At 41.1% G+C, this 25,795-nt stretch overlaps 1 protein-coding gene across 1 annotated transcript in view; it reads left to right on the forward strand.

Annotated features, from left to right (window-relative positions):
• The window catches only part of LOC116331496 (FERM and PDZ domain-containing protein 1), a 45,247-nt gene extending 22,366 nt beyond the window's left edge, over positions 1-22,881 (forward strand). Inside the window, exons 4-15 of the mRNA XM_039613007.1 lie at positions 3,642-3,744; positions 3,883-3,928; positions 5,534-5,638; positions 10,125-10,220; positions 10,677-10,802; positions 10,902-11,021; positions 11,531-11,667; positions 13,544-13,763; positions 13,868-14,050; positions 14,834-14,978; positions 15,060-16,331; positions 17,582-22,881. Coding sequence (XP_039468941.1) covers positions 3,642-3,744; positions 3,883-3,928; positions 5,534-5,638; positions 10,125-10,220; positions 10,677-10,802; positions 10,902-11,021; positions 11,531-11,667; positions 13,544-13,763; positions 13,868-14,050; positions 14,834-14,978; positions 15,060-16,331; positions 17,582-21,024 — 5,996 coding nt within the window. The 3' untranslated portion in view covers positions 21,025-22,881. The remainder of the gene's footprint in view (positions 1-3,641; positions 3,745-3,882; positions 3,929-5,533; positions 5,639-10,124; positions 10,221-10,676; positions 10,803-10,901; positions 11,022-11,530; positions 11,668-13,543; positions 13,764-13,867; positions 14,051-14,833; positions 14,979-15,059; positions 16,332-17,581) is intronic.
• Positions 22,882-25,795: the final 2,914 nt, after the last annotated feature.

Below are 25,795 nucleotides of genomic sequence, written 5' to 3' on the forward strand. Positions count from 1 at the left end.
GTTTTATTCTACTTTATGCTTGTTTAAGCTGCTATTACTAATATGTTTAGGACTGATATATTTACTCAGCCTAAAAGCTTTACTGACAATGAGGCTGTGATTGTTAGGAGGTAAAATACTGTATATACAGTTCTCTCAGGAACAGAAAATTGTTTGGCTCATTCTCCCTGTTGTCTCTAGAACCATGCCCTTATTTTGCATAAAGTAAATCTCCTCAGCAAATGAAGGAGTGGAGCTGTGCCAGACCCCTGCAGGCCTCTGGCCAGTGTACTGTGCAACACAAACTGACAAAAGTGAAGCCTCCAAGGCAGCAGATACTGCATACATGCACACAAAATTACATTAACAGAGGAAATGAACTGTGGTGCTAATGTGGTTGTGCGTGTGTTCCAAAACACATTTGGAAGGATTCAAGGAAGATGGAGTTTTTAGCCCACGATTGAGGCTACCAGGGAGCACATCCTTTCGGACGATGCACTGTCTCCAAGAATCACTTCCAGGCAAATGCCTAATATGCAATAGACGGATATGACTAAGATCAGAAGTATGGTTCGGGTTTCAAAGAGGTGGAATGTGTATGCAGCTGGGGGGTGTGGTTGGAAACCTTAAATCAGTCCTCTTAACTAAATTAATTTACAGAGATGTAAGGATTTGCCAGCACATGCTGCACAAAAGGCTTCCTCAGTCAGAGCCTTGTTTTTTCCCTCTGGCAATAGTCTGCTATAAATCACTTCTAAAGCAGAGGTGAAATCTCTCCTTTAATCAGTCCCTTTTAGAAGTCTGACGTTTAATAAATGTATACAGAATTTTTTTACGCCAGACTATTAATCACTAAAAATAAAAAGGAAAAATTATAAATACATAACTAGATGAAAAATGTTTTAACTTCAACAGCACAACAGATTTTATTTCGGTTTGGTGACACCATTCAAAATTGTTGTGCATATTTTTAAAAAAGAAGTATTTGTGAAAGAGATTTATCACAGAATCTGTACAATTTTGTGAAATACCGATTACACTCCATGATTCAGTAGCGTGTAGAACCACTATTAGCAGGAATCTTTTTAAGTAGTTGTTGTCTGTATGACTTCATCAGTCTCTCAGATCATTGTGGAGGAATTCTGGCCCACTCTTCTTTAAAATATTTCTTACATTAATTGAGATTTGCAGCTCTCTTAAGATCCCACCACATCAGAGCGGCTCAACCATGTTTTGTTTTTCTCAATTTGCTCCGTTAGGTTGTAACTTTATTTTCACTGTATTGCATTTTTTTAAAGTCAATAGACTTTGTCTGGGCCATTGGAACATCTTTCTTCTTTTTCAGCCATTCTCTTATAGACTTGCTGTTGTGCTTTGGATCATTTGCCTGTTGGATGATCCACTTTTGTCTGAGCTTTAGCTGTCGGACGCATGGCCTCATATTTGACTCTAGAATACTTGGGTATACAAAGGAGCTCATGATTGACTTAGTGACCTCAAAATGCCCAGATCCTGTGACTGCAAAACAAGCCCAAATCGTCACCCCTCCACCACCGTGCTGGCTGTTGGTATAAAGTGTTTGTGCTGATTAAGTGTTTGTTTTTTAGCAAACATGTCACTGTGAATTACAGCCAAGCATATTTGGGCTCTGTCAAAAAAGACATTGTTCTAGAAGTCTTGTGTTTGTTCAGCTGCAACATTGCAAATTGTGCTGCCATGTTCTTGAAGAGAACAAACAGGGTTGTCATAATATAGAGTTTCATACTCAATACTGATACCCAGGAAAATACTGGATATACCATTTTTGATAGCATGGAGCAGATAATGGCGCCATCCTGCACCTACAAAAGAAATGGTGAAAAATTCACAGATGCTCTGTGAATAGCAACCAAAACCATTACACAGAGGTTTTAAGTAGTTTCTCCAGGCCTCTGTGACTGAAGCGTTATTCTGTGACCCAACATTGTCACACATCTGAAATGGCAGAAAAGTTATCATCATGTGGTCAGCAGCCAGATGACTTCAAAATTTCAAGAATTAAAAACTATATGGTTTCTTTTTCCATCTTCAAGTACTAAGATGGGATATCAAACACCGTAACATACAGACTCTGAAAAGAATCACTGAAATGTAACTAAACAGCAGTTATTGCTATTAAAAGCATATCTGTACTATATCCTACATTTATTTCTCCTAGAAAAGCGTATGGGTCTGAATCCCCCTGAGGTCCAGGGTCAGATTACCTTCTTTCTCTTGTCCTCTTGGTCACCATCTGTTTCTGCCTGTCAGATACACACACACACACACACACACACACACACACACACACACACACATAAAGACGCCATTGCTCATGTCTCCAGTGGCCCCACTGAGTCTTGGCTCAATTCATTCTCCCTGTCCGTCTGTCTGTCTGCGGCACGTGTTGCAGCATCTTGACTGTGAAATATGAATCCTTTATTGGATAGCCTTTTTCAGGCCCATCAATGTCGCCAACATCTGTCTATGTTTATTTTAGAGTTATTTAATTTTGATAACATACTAGTATTCAATGCTTTCTCTGAGTTATATGGTTACCTGATGTACAGAATAAACACATGTTGGTGGATGATATGGTTTATTAATATGTAACAGAGATGATGAATGTCCCTCAGAATAGATTCACATATGCTATTTGTGATCTGAGCCTCAATTCTTTTGCTTTCCTGTTAGCAGGTCAGATCGATTGCAGTTTTATTTTTTAGCCAAAATCACAGGCGCAGCTTCTGAAAACAGCTTGACTCCCATAATTTGTGAACACAGTAAACAATTTTAAAATGATTTTTTTATCTTGTTTGCTAGTGTCTAGTTTTATGGAATATGATGTAATGTGCATTCTGTTCCCATTAGAGTTAAAAGCGATGATAAAGCAAGACATGCTATGGGATGTGATTGACAAGTCACGACCCTATGAGAGAGCAGCATCTTTTGGTTTCTCACATCCACATCCACCCTTTGCTTGTCACGCCTGACTTTAAAACACCAAATCAGCCGTGGGGAAAACACTGAGCTTAAAATACCACAGTTCTAACTGAAGTAGCTATTATATGCAGTCTATGGTGAAAAGTTAGTGGATGTTGTAAAATTCAGTAATTTATCAGCTAACTGTATGCAACAGAAAAATACAGTTTCTTTCACATCTTGTACCAGTTCAACCAGAGCATAGTTTAACATGCGGAGTTCAAAGGGACAGCAGCAGCAATAATGTGTAGTAGTTGAATATAATCTGTGCTTCTAATTATAGCTTTTGATCACCACTGAAACGCATTTACATGTCCATTCACTGAAAGGACAAAGATAACAGATGTCGTCAGTAGAGTAGACAGCAGCCAATCGTTTTTGGATTATAGAGATGATAAATAAAATATTATGTTGGTACTGAGAAATACAGTAAATGAGGTGGAGATGGCACAGTTGTTTTATGTGCCCAAAATTGGAAGCACAATGATTGGTCGTCCCGCAGTTAGATTTGGAGAGCTGTATGAAAAATTATGCACTGAGTGAGATGAAAGGAAATCACTAGAATACAAGCTACAGCCTGACAGCAGCGCCAGTTGCAGTACGAGCGCAGGCAGATTGAACACCCTCAGGCATGACAACACAAGGACATTTTGTGTGTGCAGGTGGGCCTGCAGATGGTCGGCTCGTCCCTGGCGACCAGCTTGTGAAGATCAATAACGTCTCTGTCGATGACCTGACCCCAGAGCAAGCTACTGAGATAATCAGGTCTGCACAGACAGCTGCATTCACAAACGCACATGCACGATGATTGGTACATACTCTGCAGTTATTTAAAATTAAGCAATGCAAACCATGTGTCAGCTTAACACCCTCCCTTTCTGTACTTTTTTTTTTTTTTTCCAGGGAGTGCCCAGATACGTTGACTATGACGGTACTCAGAACAATGCTGGTGAGTCTGCCCTATCTATCAAAGAGAAACACCCTTCAAAGACATACACAGCACAAACAGACTTACAGTTAAGTGGATAATGGCTGGTCCTCTTCCAGCAGCACTTTAGATGAACTTAATGTATTTCTTGTTTCCTGTTTTCATTAGGTAGTAAAAGCACACTCGCACAATGTGTCTACTGTGTGCACATGTGACTACATACTGTCCATATACAGTGTTTTTATGTATGGAAGCCTGTCAGCAAACTTATTCAGATACCTTGGGATCAGGCATCATTGCTTACAACAGTCCCGTCCTCAGAGTCCCGCCGCTATATCCCCATTAACTGTGACACCATGGTACAGAATCCACACATTCAAACTGGCAGCTTTTCTTCTGCACACACATCCTTCATCAGTCAGACTGTGCGTGTGTGCGTGGGCACACATTGTGGACCTCAGTCTGTATTGGTGAAGTTGACGTATGTGTTTGCACTGAGGTGAAATAGATCAGTAAATAAATGGCTGCATCAGCACTTTGGTGATGGAAGCGCCTCTACTGTGTGTTTCATAGCTCACGGCTCCCCCAAGAAATAATTACTGAACTCTAAGGAATTAGCAGCATTTCTTGGAAAATATTCGTCTCTGTCAAAACAAGAGTTTGAACCACAATAAAAAGAGATTTTTCTGTTATAATTAGACAGTGAGATAAGAGAATTGCTTGGCACTTTCATTAAGTGCTTTAATCTGCCAACTGTCACTTGTTGTGCAGTAATGAAGGCAACAATGTGTTTATCTTTGTTACCACATAGCATGATTCATATTGCAGTAGAAATTTATGATAAAATAATTGTATATAAAGGCTTCCACTTGTATTGATATTCCAGTTTTAACATCTACAGTATACAGTATGTGATTCCATGAGCACAAGATTCACTCAAAGAGCTTGAGAATTTTTTACAGGCAGCATTTTTAAATGTTAAACACAAATCCATAATATATTGCATTAGTGCCATGTATTTGTAATGGACAACCCTGCAATTTGGAGGTCATTGCCAAAACCAGTATTGTTGCATGAGTCCACATTCTTTGGAGTCATACATTAGTTTGTTTAGATTTGTAGTTAAAGGCCGTCACTCACAGTTAAGTCGTAGCAGCTTAGGATGAACTGTAAATAAAGACACCAGAGCCATCCTGTTTTATAAACTGTGGTGAAAGCTACATTAGAGCAAACATCTTACAGACAGTTTTTATAGGAGGCATATGAATAACTTATGTGATGACCAATATCACAGTCATCATATTCATGAACCTTTTAGACATTTTTTACATATTAGTGTTGTTACATGCTATAAAGAACAACAGTAGCAAACAGTGGTCATTTATAACCTTGAATGTTATATATAAATGTGTCTTATATATGAAACTCAACTCCATGTTATAAGTACTTGTTTAAACTACAGCTTGGAAAAACAAAAGCCAGAGAGTGTCTTATAATGTCCTTATATGTATTTATACGTCTCTGCACTGCACCAAATTCAGCCCTGATTAGATTATAAGAAAGAAAGAGAACATGCGTATCCTGTGAGAAACTGCTTCACAGCTTATTGACTCGTATTTCTCACAGGGCCCAAAGTCATCATTTATCACACCGGAGAAGAGGGCCAAGCTCAGGTCCAACCCTGTGAAAGTCCACTTTGCTGAGGAGGTGGAAGTTAATGGACACACACAGGTGAGTTTGAAAATATACTATGCAGCTATTCTTAGTACTGCCTACCAACTTTAAATCCTCTGACTGCCTCTGTAGTGTCTCATTGTGTCTCTGAGACGGCGTATGTGATTGTGGATGGATCATGTCACATTGTCAAGTTTTATAGAAATGTAATGTGATGATAATAGATCCTGCTCAGCTCTCCACATTTACATCAGTGCACAGGAGTCATTAACACCCCATCTAAACCAGCTCACAGATACACGGTCTGGGTGATCAAATCTGATGACAGCTATTTGCATTTATATCTGTTATAAATAATTCTTCATGTTATTGCTTTCTGCATTGTGTTCAGGATGCAAATATTATCTTTATTATGACTTGCTGAAGCACATTTTACACAACTCAGTTCATTGATTGTATTCAGTCACCTATTTTTCTGAATGGCGTCAAACTGCACAGATAATATTTATACGTGACTCTATATACATGAGGGTCTGACTGTTTTAACCAAAGAATATATTGTTACACGTTTGTCTTGCTTATGGCCAGGTTAACACTTTCAGTATTTAATTCATTATCTCCATCAAGGAGATGATGGTTTTCATAGCATTTGTCTGTAAACAAGAGAGGTCAAAAAGTTGACTGTTAATTCTGATAAAACTTCATTTGGCTGTAGAGCGGGGTCATGTTAACAACCCATTAAAATTTGACCTACATGATGCTGACCTACCAAGGTCAGCATCATGATTTACTGGGCGAATATTGACAAAAAGCTAGATTTCGTACAAATGTGATGTGTATTGTCAACATTTAAAAAATACTGTAACATTTGACCTTTGGCCTCTCCTTCAAAGTCAAATAAGGTCAAACTTTCATAAAATAAATTTTGTCTTTAAAACTTAAAATTCTACTGCACTTGTTTGCATTGGCATCCTTTAGGAAGTGATGCTCATATATGGGGATTTTAAATATTACATTAGAATTTAGATCTTAATGTCACGCTACATTTTTTTATCTCTGATATCACTTATACATTTCACATCTGCCCTTTTTTTTGTTTGACCCCAAAATCCGTAGAAAGTATTGTCATCACAAAGAGAATGAGCTGCCCAGACAAGTGTTGTAGTATAATAATACATAATAACCTCAAGTTATTCATGTCCAGTTATTTACAAATTAATACCTGTTATCCATTATCTACTCCAAAATAATGTTAGTATACAAAATACAATGCTATTCCCTAAAAAGTAAATGCTGTCCAGAGAGTGAGGTGCCTTGGCGGAGGTTTGCAGTCTCCGAGTGCTTCTTATAGTTTCACTGTAACCTGATGTACATTTGGAGTATACTGCATATACAACTGGGCTTAGGCCATGGGCACAACACAAAATAAATCCATATAAGGCAGTACCAGAGTGCTGCATAAGCATCTCTGACCGATACATTGTCTGGAAAATAGAAAATAATTGTATCTTTATAATCTTCACTCAGCCTTCCACTGTCAACAACGAGATATACACATGACCAGAATTTACATTAAAATACCAGATTAATGGACCTAAAAGCTCATAATATTCTGATATATTTTTCAAAGCTTTTGAGACAAAGTCTATTTTTTCAGTTCTGAGACACTTCATGGATAATTTATTCCGACAGGTTTCCTGATTTAATGTGGGGTAGCACAACAGCGATGCCATTTAGTGAGCAGGTTCAGAGTCTGTGGTGTGCACATGCAGGCATGTAGGAGTTTGATTTAATACACAGCAAGTAAACATGGTTCTCATCAATGCTGCATTTAAAAAATGTCATAACGTGTGTTTTTAAAGAAGGCATTCAAAGCCGTACTTAGGTCTCAATCATACACACTGTGTCGTTCTCTCAATAAGACTGAATGTAAAGCTCATTTATTTAGAAGAAAAGTACTTTAAGAGATTTTAAGTGCCCGAACCATGAAAATTTCTGACTGCTTACATTTAAGACATAATGTTGGTTTTTAGGATTTTTTAAACTTTCTCAGATTTTCAGATTTTTTGCACTAGTTTGTAGAACCGAAGTTTAGTTGATGCCATGTATCACAGTTCAAAATCAAAAGCTTTAATCCAGTCAGCTGTGGGTCATTAACAGTAGATCAGACAGCGAAGCAGATAATTAAAGTGAGCAAAGAATAGTACAGGGACAAAAAGAAACTGTAGGCAGTAGTTCGAAAAGCTTGACTGGTGTGAATATGGCACACTTGCAACAGGAAGTATTGCACCAGGGGTATAAAAGGAAATCTGACTGGCTAATTGGGAACAGGTGTAGCAAATCGAACACAGATAAGAAGTAATAAAGGCCAGATAGTAAAATTATGCAAAGAGACCAGAGTTCTATAGCAGAAAGTGATATTAATGGTTAGTGGCCTCTGTGATGAGTTTAAAAGTCTGAGTTTTCAGTCACACAAAGGTGGCTCTTTTTTATTTTGCTCGATCACCATGGTAACTAATGATGAACACATAACCCGGTTAGAGTTCAGATTTTTTTCTTTAAAATCAGCTGTAAGCATGATCTTTCCACAGATTCTTTTACTTACAGAATTAAGTGTCATAAACATGTATTCTGTGCTATAGGAACACATTTTCGACACAACATAAAATGCTAACAGCACCACTTGAAGTGGTGTGTCATATTTGTGAAGACCCAAAGAAATTTTTCATTTGGAATTTTATTGTCCTGAACAAGAAAATAGTGGAAACCGCAGACAAGCTTTAAAACGTGATTTATGGTTTCTGGATGTTCCCTTGCACTATGACGATGAGTGCTTGTCAGTAAAACCAACATTAGATTCAGCATTACTGCAAACTCTATGCACTTTGTTCCTTTATAAATCTGCCTGTGGTTGTTCAGGGTTCCTACCCTGCAAGCGGATGTGAAATTAGCAGGACGAGGAAAACCACTGTGGCCGGAGAGCCCATTACTAAACACAGAGAAAACACAGATCGATATCCTTCCCATTCTCCGGTCCTAATGTCTGTGATTACAGGACAATAAATATCAGATTAAGGAGAAAAAAGGATAGAAGGAGATGGTAAAGAGATAAAGAGAGACCAAGAGAGGTGGAGGGGAGGGGGCGGGATGTTTTTATCATCGTTAAAAGGCAGACAAAATATGTAACGGGGGATGGGAAGCTGGCAAAGGAGGGGTTGTCTAAAATTTGAACGCCCTCTGTTTCAACTTCAAAACATGCAGACATCAATGTTGCATTGTATCACAGTGTCAATACAGAAAACCACTTTCTAAAATCATAAGAGAAGAAGGATGTAGCGGGAAAGATGAGTCACCACGGAGAACAAGCCGGGCAGACAGAAACAGGCCAGAGGATATGATGCGAAGAAAAATGCTCTGTGAGAAGAGCTGAAGATGAAATAGCACTGCTCTCTCACTTTATGGTCTGTTATAATGTGCTAAACATATTCAGTATTCTCAGTCTGGATTGCCAGCATTTAAAAATAACAGTGGTTGTGTTCAAGCGACAAACATACGTCAGGAAAATTCAGCAAATCTGTCTTGTGACCAGGGCTCCCACTTGATGTGTCCCACATTTTAAAAGGCTCCGTTTTTCAAAAGTCCCCACTGGATGACAGACAAGACGAGCTTTATTCAAAGGCTGTGAAGAAATCAGGGTGACTGGGTGAAGCTGGTGGAAGGCAGTTCCTTGAGTTTTTTGCTTTTAATTTTGTAAAATTGAGATATTTTACTCATAAAACATTGTTGGAGGTTTCATTCCGTTTTGGATGCCAGCAAAGTGGTGGTACAGAGAACAGCACAGTCGTCTCACAGCAAGAAAGTTCTGGAATTAAAACTTTCTGGAGAGTTTCTTCTTAAAAGACAAGCATGTTAGATGAAAAGGGTTAGAGGTGTTAGGGTTAGATGCTATTGAAACAGCACTGAGTGGTGGATTTTTGGTGAGGTGCAGGATGGGTCTGTGAGGGTACACCATTTCAGTGATAGACTGTGATAGTACCAATAATGTAACTTTCCCACCATGAATATATACCTACTGGAACCCAAAGATGTTTATCAGACAGATCAGCAGCTAAAGTCAACAGTAATTGCAACATAAAATTAAACACAGGAGTGTAAGAAGTTGGTGTTTTTTTGTGAAGAAGAAACTTCCAGATTACAGCTCAATGATGGTAAGACAGGAATTACAGATTCAGACATGAACAGCTGCAGGCGCCACAGATCAGCAGTCAATCCTGTTATACTCTGAAGTCTGCCTGCAGGAAGCATGCCTCGTTGGTACATTGTAGTACAGTCTCTCTGCGGACAACCCTGTACCGTCATAAAAAATTAACAGTCACACGGACATTCGCTCCCAAGTGGACCCTAACAGATTCATAGACCCGGAAACTGCAACACACCTTTAAGATTTCCCACATTATTGCACACAGACAGAGCCACCCTGCTCCCTGTCAGACTTTTACTCCTGAAACCAACTAAATTCACACTGCTTTTATTTTCTTTACAGGGGAACTCGCTGCTCTTCCTGCCCAATGTACTGAAGGTGTACCTCGAGAACGGGCAGACCAAGGCCTTCAAATTTGAGCCCAGCACCACAGTCAAGGTACTCTGTAGCAATACTGGAGTGTGACATTATAATGGCACACACCTAGCAGCTCTAGCAGAGTTTCAGAGTTGAAGCTGAGGCTCATGAAGTGATCTAAAATAGAAAAAAATCTCAGATTTCCTCCTGAGACAAAAACTAAATCAAAGTTTTAAACTCAGACCCTGTAGGAGTGCGTTTCTTCCTGAATGTCAATCAGTCTGACAGCAAGCTCCACATTAAACTGTAACCATATAACGTTGAATTGAATTTACCAGATACAGCTGAGTGATTTACTCACTTCCTCAGCAGTTATTAGCATTAGACATGCATTTGTTTCCTGGATTTGACAGCTACTCTGAAACTTTCTGTTACCACTCTGAGACCTTAAGACCTTAACTCAGCTCACCTCAGCAAATGCGTTCCCTGATGTTATAAAATATTATCTCTGAAGGTGTAATTTTCTTTGCACATCAGGACATTGTGATGACATTGAAGGAAAAGCTTTCTCTGAGCCGCATTGAGCATTTCTCGCTGGTGCTGGAGCAGCAGCACAGCATCAGCAAATTGCTGTTGCTACATGATGAGGAGAGGATACAGCAGGTATACACACACACACACACACACACACACACAAATTACATTTAAACAAAAAAAGTATAAAATGCATTCCAAGTAATATAAGCATCCATGTTTCTGCAGGTGGTCCAGAAGAAAGAGGCCCATGACTACAGGTGTTTATTTCGTGTTTGTTTCATGCCCCAAAACCTTCAGATGCTGCTGCAGCAGGATCCCGCTGCCTTTGAGTACCTCTACCTGCAGGTAGATTGATGAATGTGCACACTCCCAGGCTTGTCAGATCACTACTCTCTTTTATTATCTGTTATAATTATTGTTTTTCTATTTAAGGATATTAATAGTTACTTTATTCATATGAAATGGCTGCTATTAATATCAATTCTGATTAATTGAGCCACTGCAAACTGACCTACAGCCTCAATAGGAAAACAGGATTCTCAACTCTAAATCAAATCAATAAGCAAAGTGTTGTAACACTTCCAAAAGTACACTTATTGCTGTAGTTGGCTCATTTCACCATGATGCAAATCATCAGACTGAAAGGTCAGCTTGTTTGTAAGTGTGCAGTTTTTCATTAAATCCCACCTGCAACCTGATTCTCTTAAAAGAAGGAAGTTTCTGTTTGTTTTAATACCAAAGCTGACCCTGCTGTTTTGGATGTTTTTCTCCAATTAGCTACAAACTGCTGCAAACAAGACAAATCAGTTTCTACACAATGATTAATTCTGATGTATGATGTTTGTTTGTGCTAGGGGGTGAACGATGTGCTGCAGGAGCGTTTTGCAGTAGAGATGAGGTGTAACACCGCCTTGCGACTTGCTGCACTACACATTATGGAGAGGCTAGCGAGCTGTGGACAGTCACCCAAAACCAACCTGAAGATGATCACGTGAGATATAGACAGGCCTTTATACATGGACTGTACAGAAAAGATGACGTAGCTAATGTGGAAGGGCTGTAAACCTACTTTCTCTGTTTGGTCAGCAATGGCCGACTGTAGTCGCAAGAAGACATGCAGTTGTCTGTGTTAAAACCCTCAGCTGCCTGTGTCTGTGACTGTAGTAACATACTAATGTATTGTCAGAGGGCATGAAGCTGAATTTGTGAAGGTCCACCAATAATAGTCACATGTTAGACTGTAGCTCATGAGAAATGTTGTGTGCTGTCTATGGTGCTGAAATTATAACAGTTTAATTTGAGTGTAATAAAACTTTATTAACAAAAAAATTGTTTTTGAAGTTTATTAGCTTAAGTACATTGACAAGACTGACTTCAATCCAAGGCCTGATTTTTTTATTTTATTTTATTTTATTTTTTTTGAGGGGGTCACAGGGACCAAAGTCAGCGTCACCACACCTCATTTCACTTTGAACCCCGTCACACAGGCCGTAAGATTACAACGTCAAAAACTGAAGAAGTTGCAAGCAGTTCTGTTTCAGCTGGTATTGCCTGACTCCACCTCGGAGTTCATTCAGCACATTTAGAATTAGGCAGCTTGGTAATTGATACCATTTTATCACATCTTCATGTGGCATTTCAAATAAATTCCGATTAATGGAGAAATATTTCACTGTTGTAGCACCTACTCTTAAATCTCTGTGATGCCTCCTACATGCAGCAATAACTGCCACCATATCAAATGCAAAAAATATGGCAAGGACATCAGGCACAGGAAGTCTTAATAGCCCATTTTTCAATTTGATGTTTGGAATTGTTTGATAGTTTGAAGGTACTATTTGTTTGTTCTGACCAGCACATTTACATTAATATGCTTTAAAATACGTTTTCCTTAATAAAGTTTTATTACGCTCAAATTTAACTGTTTTAATTTCAGGACCATGGACAGGGCACACAGCTTTCTCATGAGCTGTGCTCTAACATGTTTTTATTTCTGCCTACACAAATTCAGCTGCGTGCACGTTGACAGTATGTGAGATGTAGATCACAGATACACACAAGACTCCCTCATGAACTTTGTAAAACCTTTTTTTTTTTACTAAACAAATCACAATTAACAACCTGAGCCTGCCCTATTAGTACATTATCTGCAGCTAAAATCATCTCTTACTTTGCGACCTTGTGGAGCCTCTTTTTGTTTGCAATGGTGATGAACAGATGAAGTCAGGCAGGAGTGTCTTTGGACTGTGATGTTTGCAGACAACATTGTGATCCATAGTGAGATTAGTTTAAACAGCTGGCCTCTACCATTCAAAGCAGAAGACAGTGCACAAGAGAGTTGAAGAGGAAAGTGCAGGCAGGTTGGAGTGGGTGGAGACGACTGTCTCAGATAGTAGCAATAGTGAAAGGTGAGGTTTACAAGATGGTAGTGAAACCTGTCATGTTTTATGATTTTAAGGTGTTTCATTGGGATTGTTCAGAAGGGAGAGTATTAGAAATGAGTACATCAGAGGGACAGCTCATAGATGCAAGGCTGAGATGGTTTGGACATGTGCAGAGGAGGGATTGTGGGATATACAGTATATTTTAAAGAGAAAGACCATGGATGTAGTGAAGGAGAACATGCAGAGGGTTGGTGTGAGGGAAGAGGATGCAAGCGAGATGGAGGCAGATCATCTGCTGTGGCAACTCATAAAGTGAGCAGTCCAAAAATGAAGCCGACCGCAAATCTCTTTTTGCTTAAATGAGTGCCTTTCCCTGTTTAACATGCAGGTTTAACAGGCTCATTGTTTTATGTGTGAAAAAGTTTTAATATCCTTTTAAACAAAAACAAACCCTTTCAATCTGCATTTGTGCATTTTCCTCAGAAAGACTTGGGGCATAGAGAACTTTGTGTCATCCACTTTGCTGAGGAACATGCGAGAAAAAGATCTGAGAAAGGCCATCGGCTACCACATGAAGAAGAGCCAATCCCAGTACGATCCCAAACAGAAGGGCCTGTCAGTCGATCAGACACGGATCAACTATCTGGAGGAGCTGAGTGAACTCAAATCATTTGGAGGGAAATCTTTTGGTGCCACCATGATGGTAGGATTTGATCTGTATACTTTTGTTCTTGAGATTTGGTTGTATATTATAATTTGAATCATCTTCTCTCTCTGCACTTTCTCCACCTCCTCTGTGTTGTTCAGCTCCAGGACAGGGAGTCGATGGTGACCCTATTAGTGGGAGCACGGCACGGGGTGAGTCAGATCGTCAACCACAAGCTGAGCATCCTGTCCACCCTCACAGAATTCACCAGCATAACACGCATCGAGCTGCTGCCTGAATCGGAAAAGGTCAGCCTGGTCAAAATATACCTGCAGGACATCAAGGTGAGACCTAAAAGGATACACACCCAAACTTAATATGCAAGAGGAACAGAATACCTCATCGGCAGCACTGTAAACAGTTTCCTGATGACATTTCCTGTTAGTTTTCTGAGCTATGATCAATTTTAGTCAAAATGTCACCGGATGAGGAAGCCATCTCCCTCAGTTTTTCACTCACCCAGCTAGACGTTTCAGGATAGCCCTTCATTAAATAATGTCTTTGTCACAGTAGCTAGATCTTTTATGTCAGTGTCTATCCACAGTCTATCCATTTTTGTCAGATCTGGAGGTTTCTGCTTGAGCTGGAAACTAATTAGTATTATTTTTCTTTATTTCTTTTTCTTCTTTCTTTCTTTATTGGTGCATTTTGTATTTAGCACATGTTGTTTTGATCTGCATGTTTCCCCTTTTCATTAGGTGAACACGAGTAATTGTACAGATCCTTATCAGTTTTGCAGTTTGGAAACAGTTTTGTTCTGTTTGGGTGATTGTTAATTAGCTTTAAAAGCTCTCTTAATAACCTGCTGACTTCCAGACCTCCTTAACTGCTTAAGCACAATACTAATTAGCATTCATCTTAACACGACCCACCTCTACTGCAGTGTTTTAATGAATTAAGATGAACAATTTCTGTTTTTCATAACCTCTTTATATTATTCTCTGCACCCCCTTGCATACAATATACAAACCTCAGCAGAAACAGTGGTAGAACTTTCTGCTAAGTGCCTTTACACTGCTGAATTGTCTTACCCCACAACCTCTCTTTCTCCATTCTCTTTCATAAAGCCCATTACTTTACTACTGGAGTCAGCTGCGGCTAAGGATATGTCCTGCTTAATAGCAGGGTACTGTCGAGTGTTTGTTGACCCTGACCTCAACGTCTTTCCCTGGATAGATGACTCCAAGAAGCACAGAATCTCTGCTGAGGAAGGTACAAAGACAACAATGCATTCATCACACCTGTAACAATCAATAAATGTTATCTCGTTTTAATTTGGATTCATGTTCACAGGTTATGTTTCACGGTGTGGCAGTGACTCGGATGAATCCTCTGACTTAGACATGGAACCGCTGGTCAACCTGGTGTCTGACAAGAAGCCCCGCCTTCGAATCAGATCTTCATCAGATCCAGATGGACGGAACAGAAAAGACAGTCGGAGAAACAAAGATGAGAGTGAAAGCGAAGAGAAACCTGGCGAGGATAAAAGACTAAAAGATGAAAAGGGTTCTGACACTAAAACAGAAAAGTTTGAGCTCGATAAGAATGAAGAGAATGAAAGCTCAGAGCACAGGAAGCAGATGAAGAGAGTGCAGGATTGTGGACAAATAGAGATCCACATAACGGACAATGATTCGGGGAGACACGCTAGACAGGAAGGGGAGATGGGATGTGAAGAGGATGTGCGAGCAGCAGAGGAGGAGCAGTCTGTATCAGATTCATGTCATACGGACTCTCATGTCCTCACCAGCGCCTCCAGTGACACTCTCGATGGCCTGGAGGAAGATGACTTGATGTCATGCTCCTCTTCCTCTATCCACCCCAGTGCTGCTTCACAAAGTCACGCCAGTGTCCACTCTTCGTTTCACCTTCACCCTTACTCTCATGGGCATGTACAGCCTCACCTGCTTGCCCCACCACCTGCGCACTCCCATCCCCTGATTCACCTCACAACTCCTGACAGAGGAGGAGGAGGGGCCTGCAGGAGGTCAGGTGATGGAGCCGATCCCCAGCTCACCTCACCTGTCTCCACTTCTTCTCAGAGCCTTGCTGATGTGCAAAGATCTTCAGGTAACCTCTGCACTGATGACAGCTCCCTATGTTTCGCGGAGCTCTCCCGCCTCGTGGACTTCCTGCCGAGCCCTCCAGAGGCCAGCGAGGAAGACGACGACGAAGAAGAGTTGAGGAGGAGGAGGAATGCATTAAAAGAAACAGATGGGGGAAGAGAGGGAGGAAGTGTAAGCAAGGAAGGTGGTTTTAAAGAATATTCGTCATCGCCTTCCCCGTCTTCAAACACAGACTTTGTGTTTAACTTTGACCAGAGCGACGCACGCTGCTACTACAACATCTGCTCCAACATCACCCCCGACAGTGCACGCAGCCTTTCTCATAAACAAAGAGAAGAGAGGGAGGAGGGAGAGGAGACTCAAGATGAAGAGCTGGAGCCAATACCCATCCTGCACCCGCCCCCAGGCTTTGGAGACAGCAGCTCTGATGAGGAGTTCTTTGACGCCAGGGATCGTTTCACCTCACCTGAAGACCCAACATCAGGGGCTGTGTCAAGAGGTGATTTACTTTTCACTGTGAGGCTGATCTCAAGAATTTTCAAGTCTTGTATATTGATCAGAAATAAAGGTTCTAAATTCTGCTTTGTTGCCATCTAGTGGCTGAAGTGGTTACTCCCTAAAAGAGTTAGAATATTTACTGGATTACTGAAAATGTTACATAATTGCCAGAACATGTTACATAATTGCCACACCTAACAGTAATGGTAGATGCGGTCCACTGATCCTGATGACACTCTTATGCAAGAAAAAAACTGCCATTTCCTCTACTGCATCAGTCCAGGTGGGATAGAAGTACAGTCTATCTGCATCTGAGGGCTTTTATGATATGCCTCAAATAAATATTTCCAAAGTCCACTACAGTACTTCATACCGTCATTCTACTACATTTAAGGAGTTATGTTCTTACCGATTACTTTCCAAAGGCAAAAAAATACAGGGGATTATTATTGGAAAAAAAAAGTACCAAAGTGAATATAATCTTCTATAACTGCATGTTTTCTCCACACCCCATTAATATTCAGAAGACATCATCTTATTTATCTTATAATCTTTTGGTGGATGATCCAGCTTTGACTAGCTATAAAAGTTAGATTTCACTCTATTGACTCATCTATTAATCTAATACATAATTCGGACCTATACATAACATGTCAATGGAAGAACTATTTTAAATATAATTTATGAATAATACTTATGTACTTTTTCCTTTACATTGTTTATTGTTTTTTTTCTACATTTGACATAATTTCATGTAATGTTATGCTTTACCTCTACTCCCATGAAGGAAAAAGCTGGAGCTTAAATTGCTCCATTTTACAGGGTTTTTTGTTTTAATTTGATTTGATTTAAAAGCAAGCTTATTTCAGAGAGAATGAGCTGATGGGCTACTCAAGGCCCACTCTACTCTAGTAGAGTACAATAAAAATATGAGACTGGAAATGAGCTGAATATATCCCCTTTAAGTAGAGTATCCATCTACCACCACATTAGCTACTAACAGTAAACAATGGAGCAAAACTAATACAAAACATTGCAGACAAATAGTTTAATGGCAACTGCTGTGCAAAACTAAAAATTAACCTTAAAGGAAAAAGTGATGCTGAACTTGTAATTTTCATTGAATGTACATTTATGGCCTATTTTGTGTGTCTGTGCACTGCACACAGAACCCATGAAGAATGTAAATTTTGTTGTGATATTCATGCTGCTTTTAACAGAAAAAGCTGAAATTTTTGTGCTATCTTGCAGACATTTCCACAGAGATGAAGCTGGACTTCCTCAGCACACTGAGCCTCAGTGATATCAGAGTCTCTGTGCCGGACACAGACAAAGTTGGAGAAGCAGAAGATGATAGAAAAGGGAGAGAGGAAGAAGGGGGAGGCAGAGAAACTTTGTTCCAGCTCAGAAAAAGATCGAGGAAGCGGCGTTCCTTCATGGAAACCGATTACACGTCCAGGGTGTCGTATCCAGAGCCAGATCCAGAGTCAAAGCAGGCCCTGGCTTCCAAGCGGTGTCATAAAAAACATTTGGGAGTCAGCGATGCCCAGACCCTCAGTTCAGATCCTGAACCTTCAGAGCAAACCAAGAATCCTAGCCCCACTGTCTCCTCACTTACTCACTCTGAAGGGGAACCTGCTCAGCTTGAGTCAAAGCCCATTCTGTCAACACTCTGCTCGCGTGGACCAGGCTTTGGTTCTCTTGATCAGCCTAGAGACCCAAAGCCTGCTACCAAAACCAGGAAACAGGAAATGGAGATGGAACCTGACGCAATGGAGTCCAAATCGGTCACCGATCTGGTGAAATCAGTGTCTCCAACCATCACTGTTGTCCGCTGCCGTGTGGATCCAGACGGAAAGGAAAGTGCCGATCGGAGGGGTGACGGAAAGGAGGAGGGGGAGGGACAGGAGCAGGATAGGGAAGGGAAAGAGGAAGGGAAGCCGGAGTCAGCAGGTTTGACAGGGAATGGACCGTTCACTAGTCATATGTTTTTGCAAGAAATCACTAAACAGAAGATTAAAGAGGAGGAAGAGAAGAAAGAGGGAGTGGGAGGATACTCGTCTAGCTTGAAGAGACCACTTGTGGGTGTCCAGGTGCTACCAGAAATCCACATACTGTCTACATGTTTACCAGACGGGAGTGAAAAGGGCAGTAATGGCCTTTTGGTGTCCAGTTTGATTGCACCAGAGATGAAAGATGCAGAGGAATACATGCTTAAAGGCCCCTCATATTCACCACCACCACCCCCACCTTCATCCCCTCTACCCTCAGTACCAGTCCTTCACAAATCCCAGAGCGGCTGTCTAGTGAAGGAGGAAGAGGGCAGCAAGTACGTGGAAATCCAAAACAAAATCACAGCTTCAGATTATAAGGAACACAATCCCAAGACAAGCAATGACAAAGAACAGGCACACGTAAAAGTCACAAGTGTTAACGACGATGATGCCATCGGGGCTGTGACCATAAGCGATGAAGTTACAGACAGCACCAATTCTGACAATGTTTTTGATGATGATGATGATGATGATGATGATGATGATGATGATGAAGTGAGTAATTCACTGAGTGACAGGAGAGATGACAGGACTAAAGCTACAAAGTGTAGAGCTAAATCAGCAGGTCAAAGCGAGTCACAAATCAAGTCTCGCACAAGAATTCATTCTGATTATACTCGTGCTATAAACTCAATTACAGCAAAGCTTGGAGCTGCAACAAGTGTCACGTCTCCTACTTTTAATTCAGGTGTTGGATTGAAAAGCGAGATCACATTTCTCAGTGCTTTAAATCAAAACGTGGATAAACCCAGAAGTGAAACCCAAAGAGCTGAAGATAAAGAACGTTTAGTTAGTTCTAAGTTAGAAAAGACTAGCATGGCTACAATCACCGATCTCGCCAAACAACCTACTTCTCCGACTCATTTCCTCTTCCAAACCTGTTCCCCTGCCATCATGGGCCGATTATCTGCATCAACGCTTAGGGGGAAGATTCAACAGCTGCCTCTTTATTTATCACGATCTCAAGAGTCTCTCAGTCAACCCGGGATTGGGAACGCGGCCCAGAGTCCTGCTGAGGACAACACCAGGGAAGAAGCAGAGGTCACCATTAAAGTAACAGACGTTAATGATGTCACACAAAATGCTGACTTAGAAGTGGGCGACACTGCGGAATTGGTAGAGTCAGATGATTCGGATACAACGGTCACAGGATCAGAGGTGGACGGGGAGTTTTTTGTAGAACTAACATCAGCAAAGAGTTTTAATTCAGGGACAGAGGTGAAGGAGGAGGTCAGCTCTGACCTGCCTGTTCAGAATGAGCCTAAGCCCCAACATCGAAATTTGTTGTACTCTGGATCTGATAAGGACACACCAGGACCAATAACAGAGCCCCCAGCCTCCATAGTGAGCCAACTCCAAAGAGATACCGCAGGTTTAAAGATGGACACTCCTGGTCCCATAAAAGACTCTCCAGAACCAAACTTCAAAGTCACAAGTCCAGATGTAGACGTACCAGGTTATAAAACAACCAATCGATCACCTTCCATCCCTCCTGCAATCGTGGTGACCACAGAGAATCTAAATGGGCCCAGACTTCCTTTTCAGCCACAGAAAATAAGAAGGACAAGTAGCGACAGGCCTTTAATGGGTCTTTGTAGACCTTCAGAGAACGTTTCAGGCTCACCAAAAACACCTTCTTCAGGCTGCAGAGTATTCACTATCTGTGAGGATCCAACGGAGACAAAGGCCCAGGCCGAGGTGGTGTCTGCTCCACCTCTGAAGTCAGAGTTCGGGTGTGGTTCTGTGCTATCGTCTGGTTGCGAGTCGATCGTAGAGGGGGTGCAGGTGCCGCTGGATGCTTGTGGTTGCCCAGCTGTTTACACAAACTGCTTCGGCAGCGAGGACAGCTTCGATGATGAGCTGACGGTCTACGAGTTCTCCTGCCGCACACAGAGCAGTGGAGTAACGCAGACTTCTGGGGCAGGTCTTCCTCTAATGAGCTCTTCCCCTGTTCCCTCCTTTCTTTCCCCTACGTCCTCCCACTCCCCCTCTTTTCCTCGTTCCATTCTTTTCTCCTCTTCTACCTCTGAGCTCAGCCCTCTCCTCTCGCCTCTCTCTGACACCTCTGACCCTTTCACTTCTCAAACGCACAAGGACACCATGAGTCGGCTGGGTCAGCAGCGCTACCCAGAACCTCCCATGGGTTTCCAAGTACTCCGCTTAGATGTGGACCAGCTTCTTTCCATCCTAGAAAGTAGCAATGCTGACCGATCTGTAGGAGGACACAGAGCTCGTCACCCAAGAGAAACGTGCCCTGCTCACTTTACAGAGAACAAGAGGGTGCTCCAGATGGAGGCACGGCGGCTGATGTCAGGCTGCCAAAAGGTGGTGGGGATCGGACAGAGCCCAGAGGAGATGCTTCACTCTCTGGCCGACAGTTTCCGGACCCTGGTGGAGCTAGCAGGCGTGTGCCTCTGGTTTTCTGGGTGCGACAGGTGCGACCGGAGGAACGCAGAGGCCGTCGCAGGTCTGGCAGATGTGGCCCGCTCATTCAGGGACTTCTGCCTGGCAGCGGAGCGTGCCAGCAGCAAACGCAGCTGCCAGGACCTGAGCACCAAGCTGCTAGCCAAACAGTGCACAGCACTCACCGCCTCAGTCTTCTGCCTCACTCAGCTGTTCCGCACCCTCACTGCACTCTGAGGCGACCACAGCCCTTCAAGAAATTACCTTCAGCCTTGCAACCTGTGGTGTTCAACTCCACATCTGTGAGGTCACCAGTGAGCTCACAGCTGCTGTAGGTGTGGATAAGTGTGACCTGGGACTCTTGGCTTGCAGCGCTGTTCCTAGGAAGCTCAAAAAACTGGGGCCGGTTAACAGGTTTTTTTCTGGTTACCAAGGCAGAGATCGCCGAGGCGCATGTGGTGACTGACTAGCTGTGCACGTACTGTACCAAACAAACCAGACGGATAGCCAAGAGCCAGACTGTAGAGTGCTGCAAGCTTGCATTCCAATATCAAGGAGCTGATGTACTTGAATGTATTCTATGTTATTAACTGTTTATTTATTTATTGATTGGTTTATTTAATGAGATACTGCAGTTTGTCTGAGGAAGAAAGGAATGTCAAGGAATAAATATGGAAATGTTTACAGTCATAGACAGAGGAGCAGTGGTGTGTCAAAGTAGTGGGCCTTTTTCACACATGCACAAGCACACATGTAATTGATTCAGAGTAACTCTGACTCATCCATTCATACACTGGCCTTTTGTTCAACAGACTGACCATTTTAACTCTTCTGATCATCTGACTGCAGTTTACGGATTCTTATATACTGTATCTTAATATTCTCCAGGATGTCAGTGAAGACTTTTTCTGAATGTTAATGTTTACAAAACCAAAAACTAGTGTGGGACATGATTTGATGATTTCAAGCCTGAAGCCATTTGCTGTTTTATAAACCTAGCAGTGGAATGCTGATGTATGCAGGATTTTATGAAACGGCACATTGAGTTTTTTGTCCTTTTACACCGACATTTGATAGAATCTGTGGTAACGTCAAAGATTCTCAACATTTTCTTTAATTTATTTTCTCTTTGACTGAAACCTTCCAGTGTATGGTGACGTTACCATTACAGCTCCTTGCATTTTTTTCCATATATTAATTTATTTTTGTATATTCCACAACAGTCCGCAGGCTACAGGAGATACTTATCAATGGGTATTTATGGTGTGTGACAGAGTTCTTGAGTTTCTGATTGCTTTCAAGATTATAAAAACCTTCACACCTCTGCTTGAGCTCTGGGGAAGAAGAAAAACGACTGTCCCTTATACTAAGTGCATTATTATAGATTTCCCAGTATGACCACAAATACTACTTGACCAGTGACATAATTTGGCCACAGAATGCAGTACTGTTGATTAAATGTGTGAGCTTTTTCAGCCTTTGACACATTGTGTAGGCCGGTCTGATCCAGTGATTGGTTCACAGCCTCTTCTTAGTTTTCTTTGACATCAACACATTCGACACGGAAATTATGTATAACAGTGATTTGCGTAAAATGTATTATTGTGGATAAGCTGTTTGTATGGCAGCATTTTCACTGGGAATGTTTAACAGTTAAAAGGCTCGAGACACAAGACCTGCATGTTCACTGCAGAAATAACCATCAGAACTCGTTTCACCACTTCAGTTCAGGGGATACAGTAAACTGCAAACGATGTTTCTCTTTATATTTATGATAGCAGCCAAAACACTTTTATTCACTTTTACTGTTTTGTTTCATTAGGTTCCAACAGGATATTTTCCTGTATTATTTTTTTCCAGTTTGCAGAGAAGAATGGGTTTAGTTTTTCCAATTATCTCCATGTGGACGTTTCCCTAAAAGTATTGATGGAAAACCTTTCTTTAAAATCCTCTGTGCTCACGAAGCATGCTGTTATAATCCATAAAATGCATTGTTGTCTCTTCAGGGATTTTATCTGTGAATGACTGAAAGATGAAGTCTGCGCTTGCTTTGTAATGCTCAATTCCCACCATTAAAAACTATGTTATGATCTTTTCATGATTCCTTTTATTGTTCACCCAACATCATCTTTGCTGAGTCAGACAAACAATGCAACAGGGTTGCAAACTCTGAGTAAGGCGAGGGTGTCCAGATCTGCTTTCTCTCTCGTCCTCCTCAATGCAATATTATAAGGATACCTGTATGATACTAAATAATAGTAATAAGCACTGGCAGCTCTTGTGGTAAAAAACAACTTTTGAAGATGAAAAAAGTGGACTCCCCCCCTCCTGTGGGTCACAGTGGTTTGGTCCACTGCCTATATCCTTAATCAAAAAGGTGACGTTAGAACTAGGGACAGTATTTACATCCACCACTCAACAGATTAAAACGGTTATAACTATTCTGCATTTTTCTCTTGGCTGCATTACTTCAAAGTTGAATCTTATATATTATAGTGTGACCATATTGTTAAGAGGCAGCTGCTTAATTCATGTTTCTATATCGGGAAAGAGGAACAGCTGAACATAATCAACACAAACAAAGATAATAAAGGAGGGAAAAACAGAAAGCTGAACTAAACTGGGAAAATAATAAAATTAAGGAAAAATCAATTGTCATAGTTCACACTGCGCGCATATGAAAGAGTCTGGAGATGCTGTGGCATCTGTCACATGTGCTCAGAGTGAACCTGCTCTCATCTGTGACGACAACAAGGCGCCAGTGGCAGTCCTGCCAGTTCTGATGTTCTCTGGCGAATGTCAGTTGATCTGCACGGTGTTGTGCTGTGAGCACAGGTCTCTCTGAAGCAGGGATGGCAATTATATTTCCCAAAAGTCCACATGAGAAACTGGGATTGTTGTGGAGGGCCCCACTTTGGGTCCTGATTTCTCATTCAGCCTCTTGGGAAAATTAATTGCCCGCCCCTTCTCTGATTCCAAGCTCACAGATTCTGTTTCTAACATTTTCACCAAATACATGCACATGGGTTCTCACTGGAGGTCATTCTGTGGGACCCTGGTAATCATCTTCCTCTTCCTTCTTGAACAGAGGAGTAGATACTGGGCCTGCTGCTGGACTGATGCCCTTCTACAGCCCTGTGACTGACGCTGTGCTGGGTACTGAGCTGGGCTGAATACACCATCTCATGCTACAAAGACACTATAAAGAAAAAGCAAATCTGAAAAAAAAGACTATTTTAACTAGAGATGGCACGATACCACTTTTTTATGTCCGATACCGATATCATAAATTTGGATATCTGCCGATACCGATACGAATCCGATATAGTGTATTTTGTAATCAATAAAACTGTTTTTTTAATATCTTGCTGCATTTTGTATAAGTTCATACTCAAGTTTAAATAAACAACAACACTAAAGCTATTCTGTTATACCTGTATGTAAAAAATACACTGCACCCAAAATATTTCATAGTTCAGCAACACTGATCAATCTAATAAACTTAAACCTACACCATCCTCCCTATTCTGGTATTTTAAAGAGTACTTAGCAGAAATATTAAGCAACCTAACTAATATGGTTGCAAACGCCCAGCAAAAAAAAAATAGGGAACCACCCCCCACCTCATGATGCTTAATCGACGTAATCAACTTTAATTTGATGCAGTGTGGGAAAAAAAGTACACAGAAGTAAATTCTTTTTCAAGAATAATTAAATAGATTCAACGTCTTTCTTCTACAGAATTGCAGACTGCACAGATGGTATCTTCCCAAAGGAAAAAGTACTATAGCTTACTAGGGTATATTAGACTTAACAGTTACTATATACAGTAATGGACTTCTATACATTTTACATCACATTAAAACTTTGGGTGTAAGATTCGGATAATTATTTATTAAAAGCTAGACATTTTAAATGAGAATAAGAAAGAAAAGTATGTCTTTGTGCCCCCTTTTCCCTGTTAATGCCCTATCGGACCCCCTGGCTACACTTTGCTAGATCCGCCCCTGCACAGTTACCAGCCGTCAGCTACGTAGAAAAGGATCCTGGTGTAGAAAGTAATATTAAATAAATTCTAACAACAGCTTATCAAGCTTAAATGTGCTGCTGTTGTTCAGCCGCTGGTTTCCTCTTTCTGGTGCAAAGTGGGCCAAAAACAAAGAAGAGAGACGACTCGTGACAGAAAAGCCGATCAGCTGATCATTGATCAGTTTCACGATTGAAGTAGCAGCAGGAAGGTGAGGGAGAGAGAGAGAGAGGCAGTCGCTCCATATATCGGTTGTTAAGCTTAACATGGGAACGCTTTACAAACATTCAGAGATGAACTTACACACTTGCTTTACTTCTCTCTGGGATAACTTCCTCGGAGATGAAATGCTGGTTTGCTAGAGGCTACAAATACACACAGCCGCTCTATCAGGTGATGCATACTGCTCCGGTTATGAGCCGAGTTACGCCGTGTCGCAAGTTTTGTGAGGTGCTTTTTTGATATTTAATGGATCGGATTACATTTTTTATTTCTCTCCGATATCCGATCCAGTAATTTACGTCAGTATCGGACCGATACCGATACATAATATCGGATCGGTCCATCTCTAATTTTAACCACAGCAGGTAAAAATGGATCCACAATGGTTTGACTGACATCACTGAAGTTTAACTGACTGTGTTATAGGCTACTGTGATGATTACATGTTGTCCTAACCTCTTTTTTAAACTGGTGTACAATATATTTGAAAAGCAAAAGACATGATAAAATCATGTGACTAAAAACCTAAAGGTTTTCCAAAAAGAAGTACTGAGAGATTTCACCCTGCAGACGCTTAATTCTGTCATTTTGGTTTCCTCTGTCACATCACATTTTTCAGGCTTTGCGGTCAGCAGCAACACAGCAGGTGGCATTAAATTGTTTTAGCACTAGATGGCGGCAGTGCCACCTGATACTGTGTCAGCACAAACGCATGAGCAGAAACTAAACAAGCTGCTGCATTTCTTGAGACTTCCCTGA

Source organism: Oreochromis aureus, linkage group 6, assembly GCF_013358895.1.
Source record: "Oreochromis aureus strain Israel breed Guangdong linkage group 6, ZZ_aureus, whole genome shotgun sequence".
Lineage (NCBI taxonomy): Eukaryota > Metazoa > Chordata > Actinopteri > Cichliformes > Cichlidae > Oreochromis > Oreochromis aureus.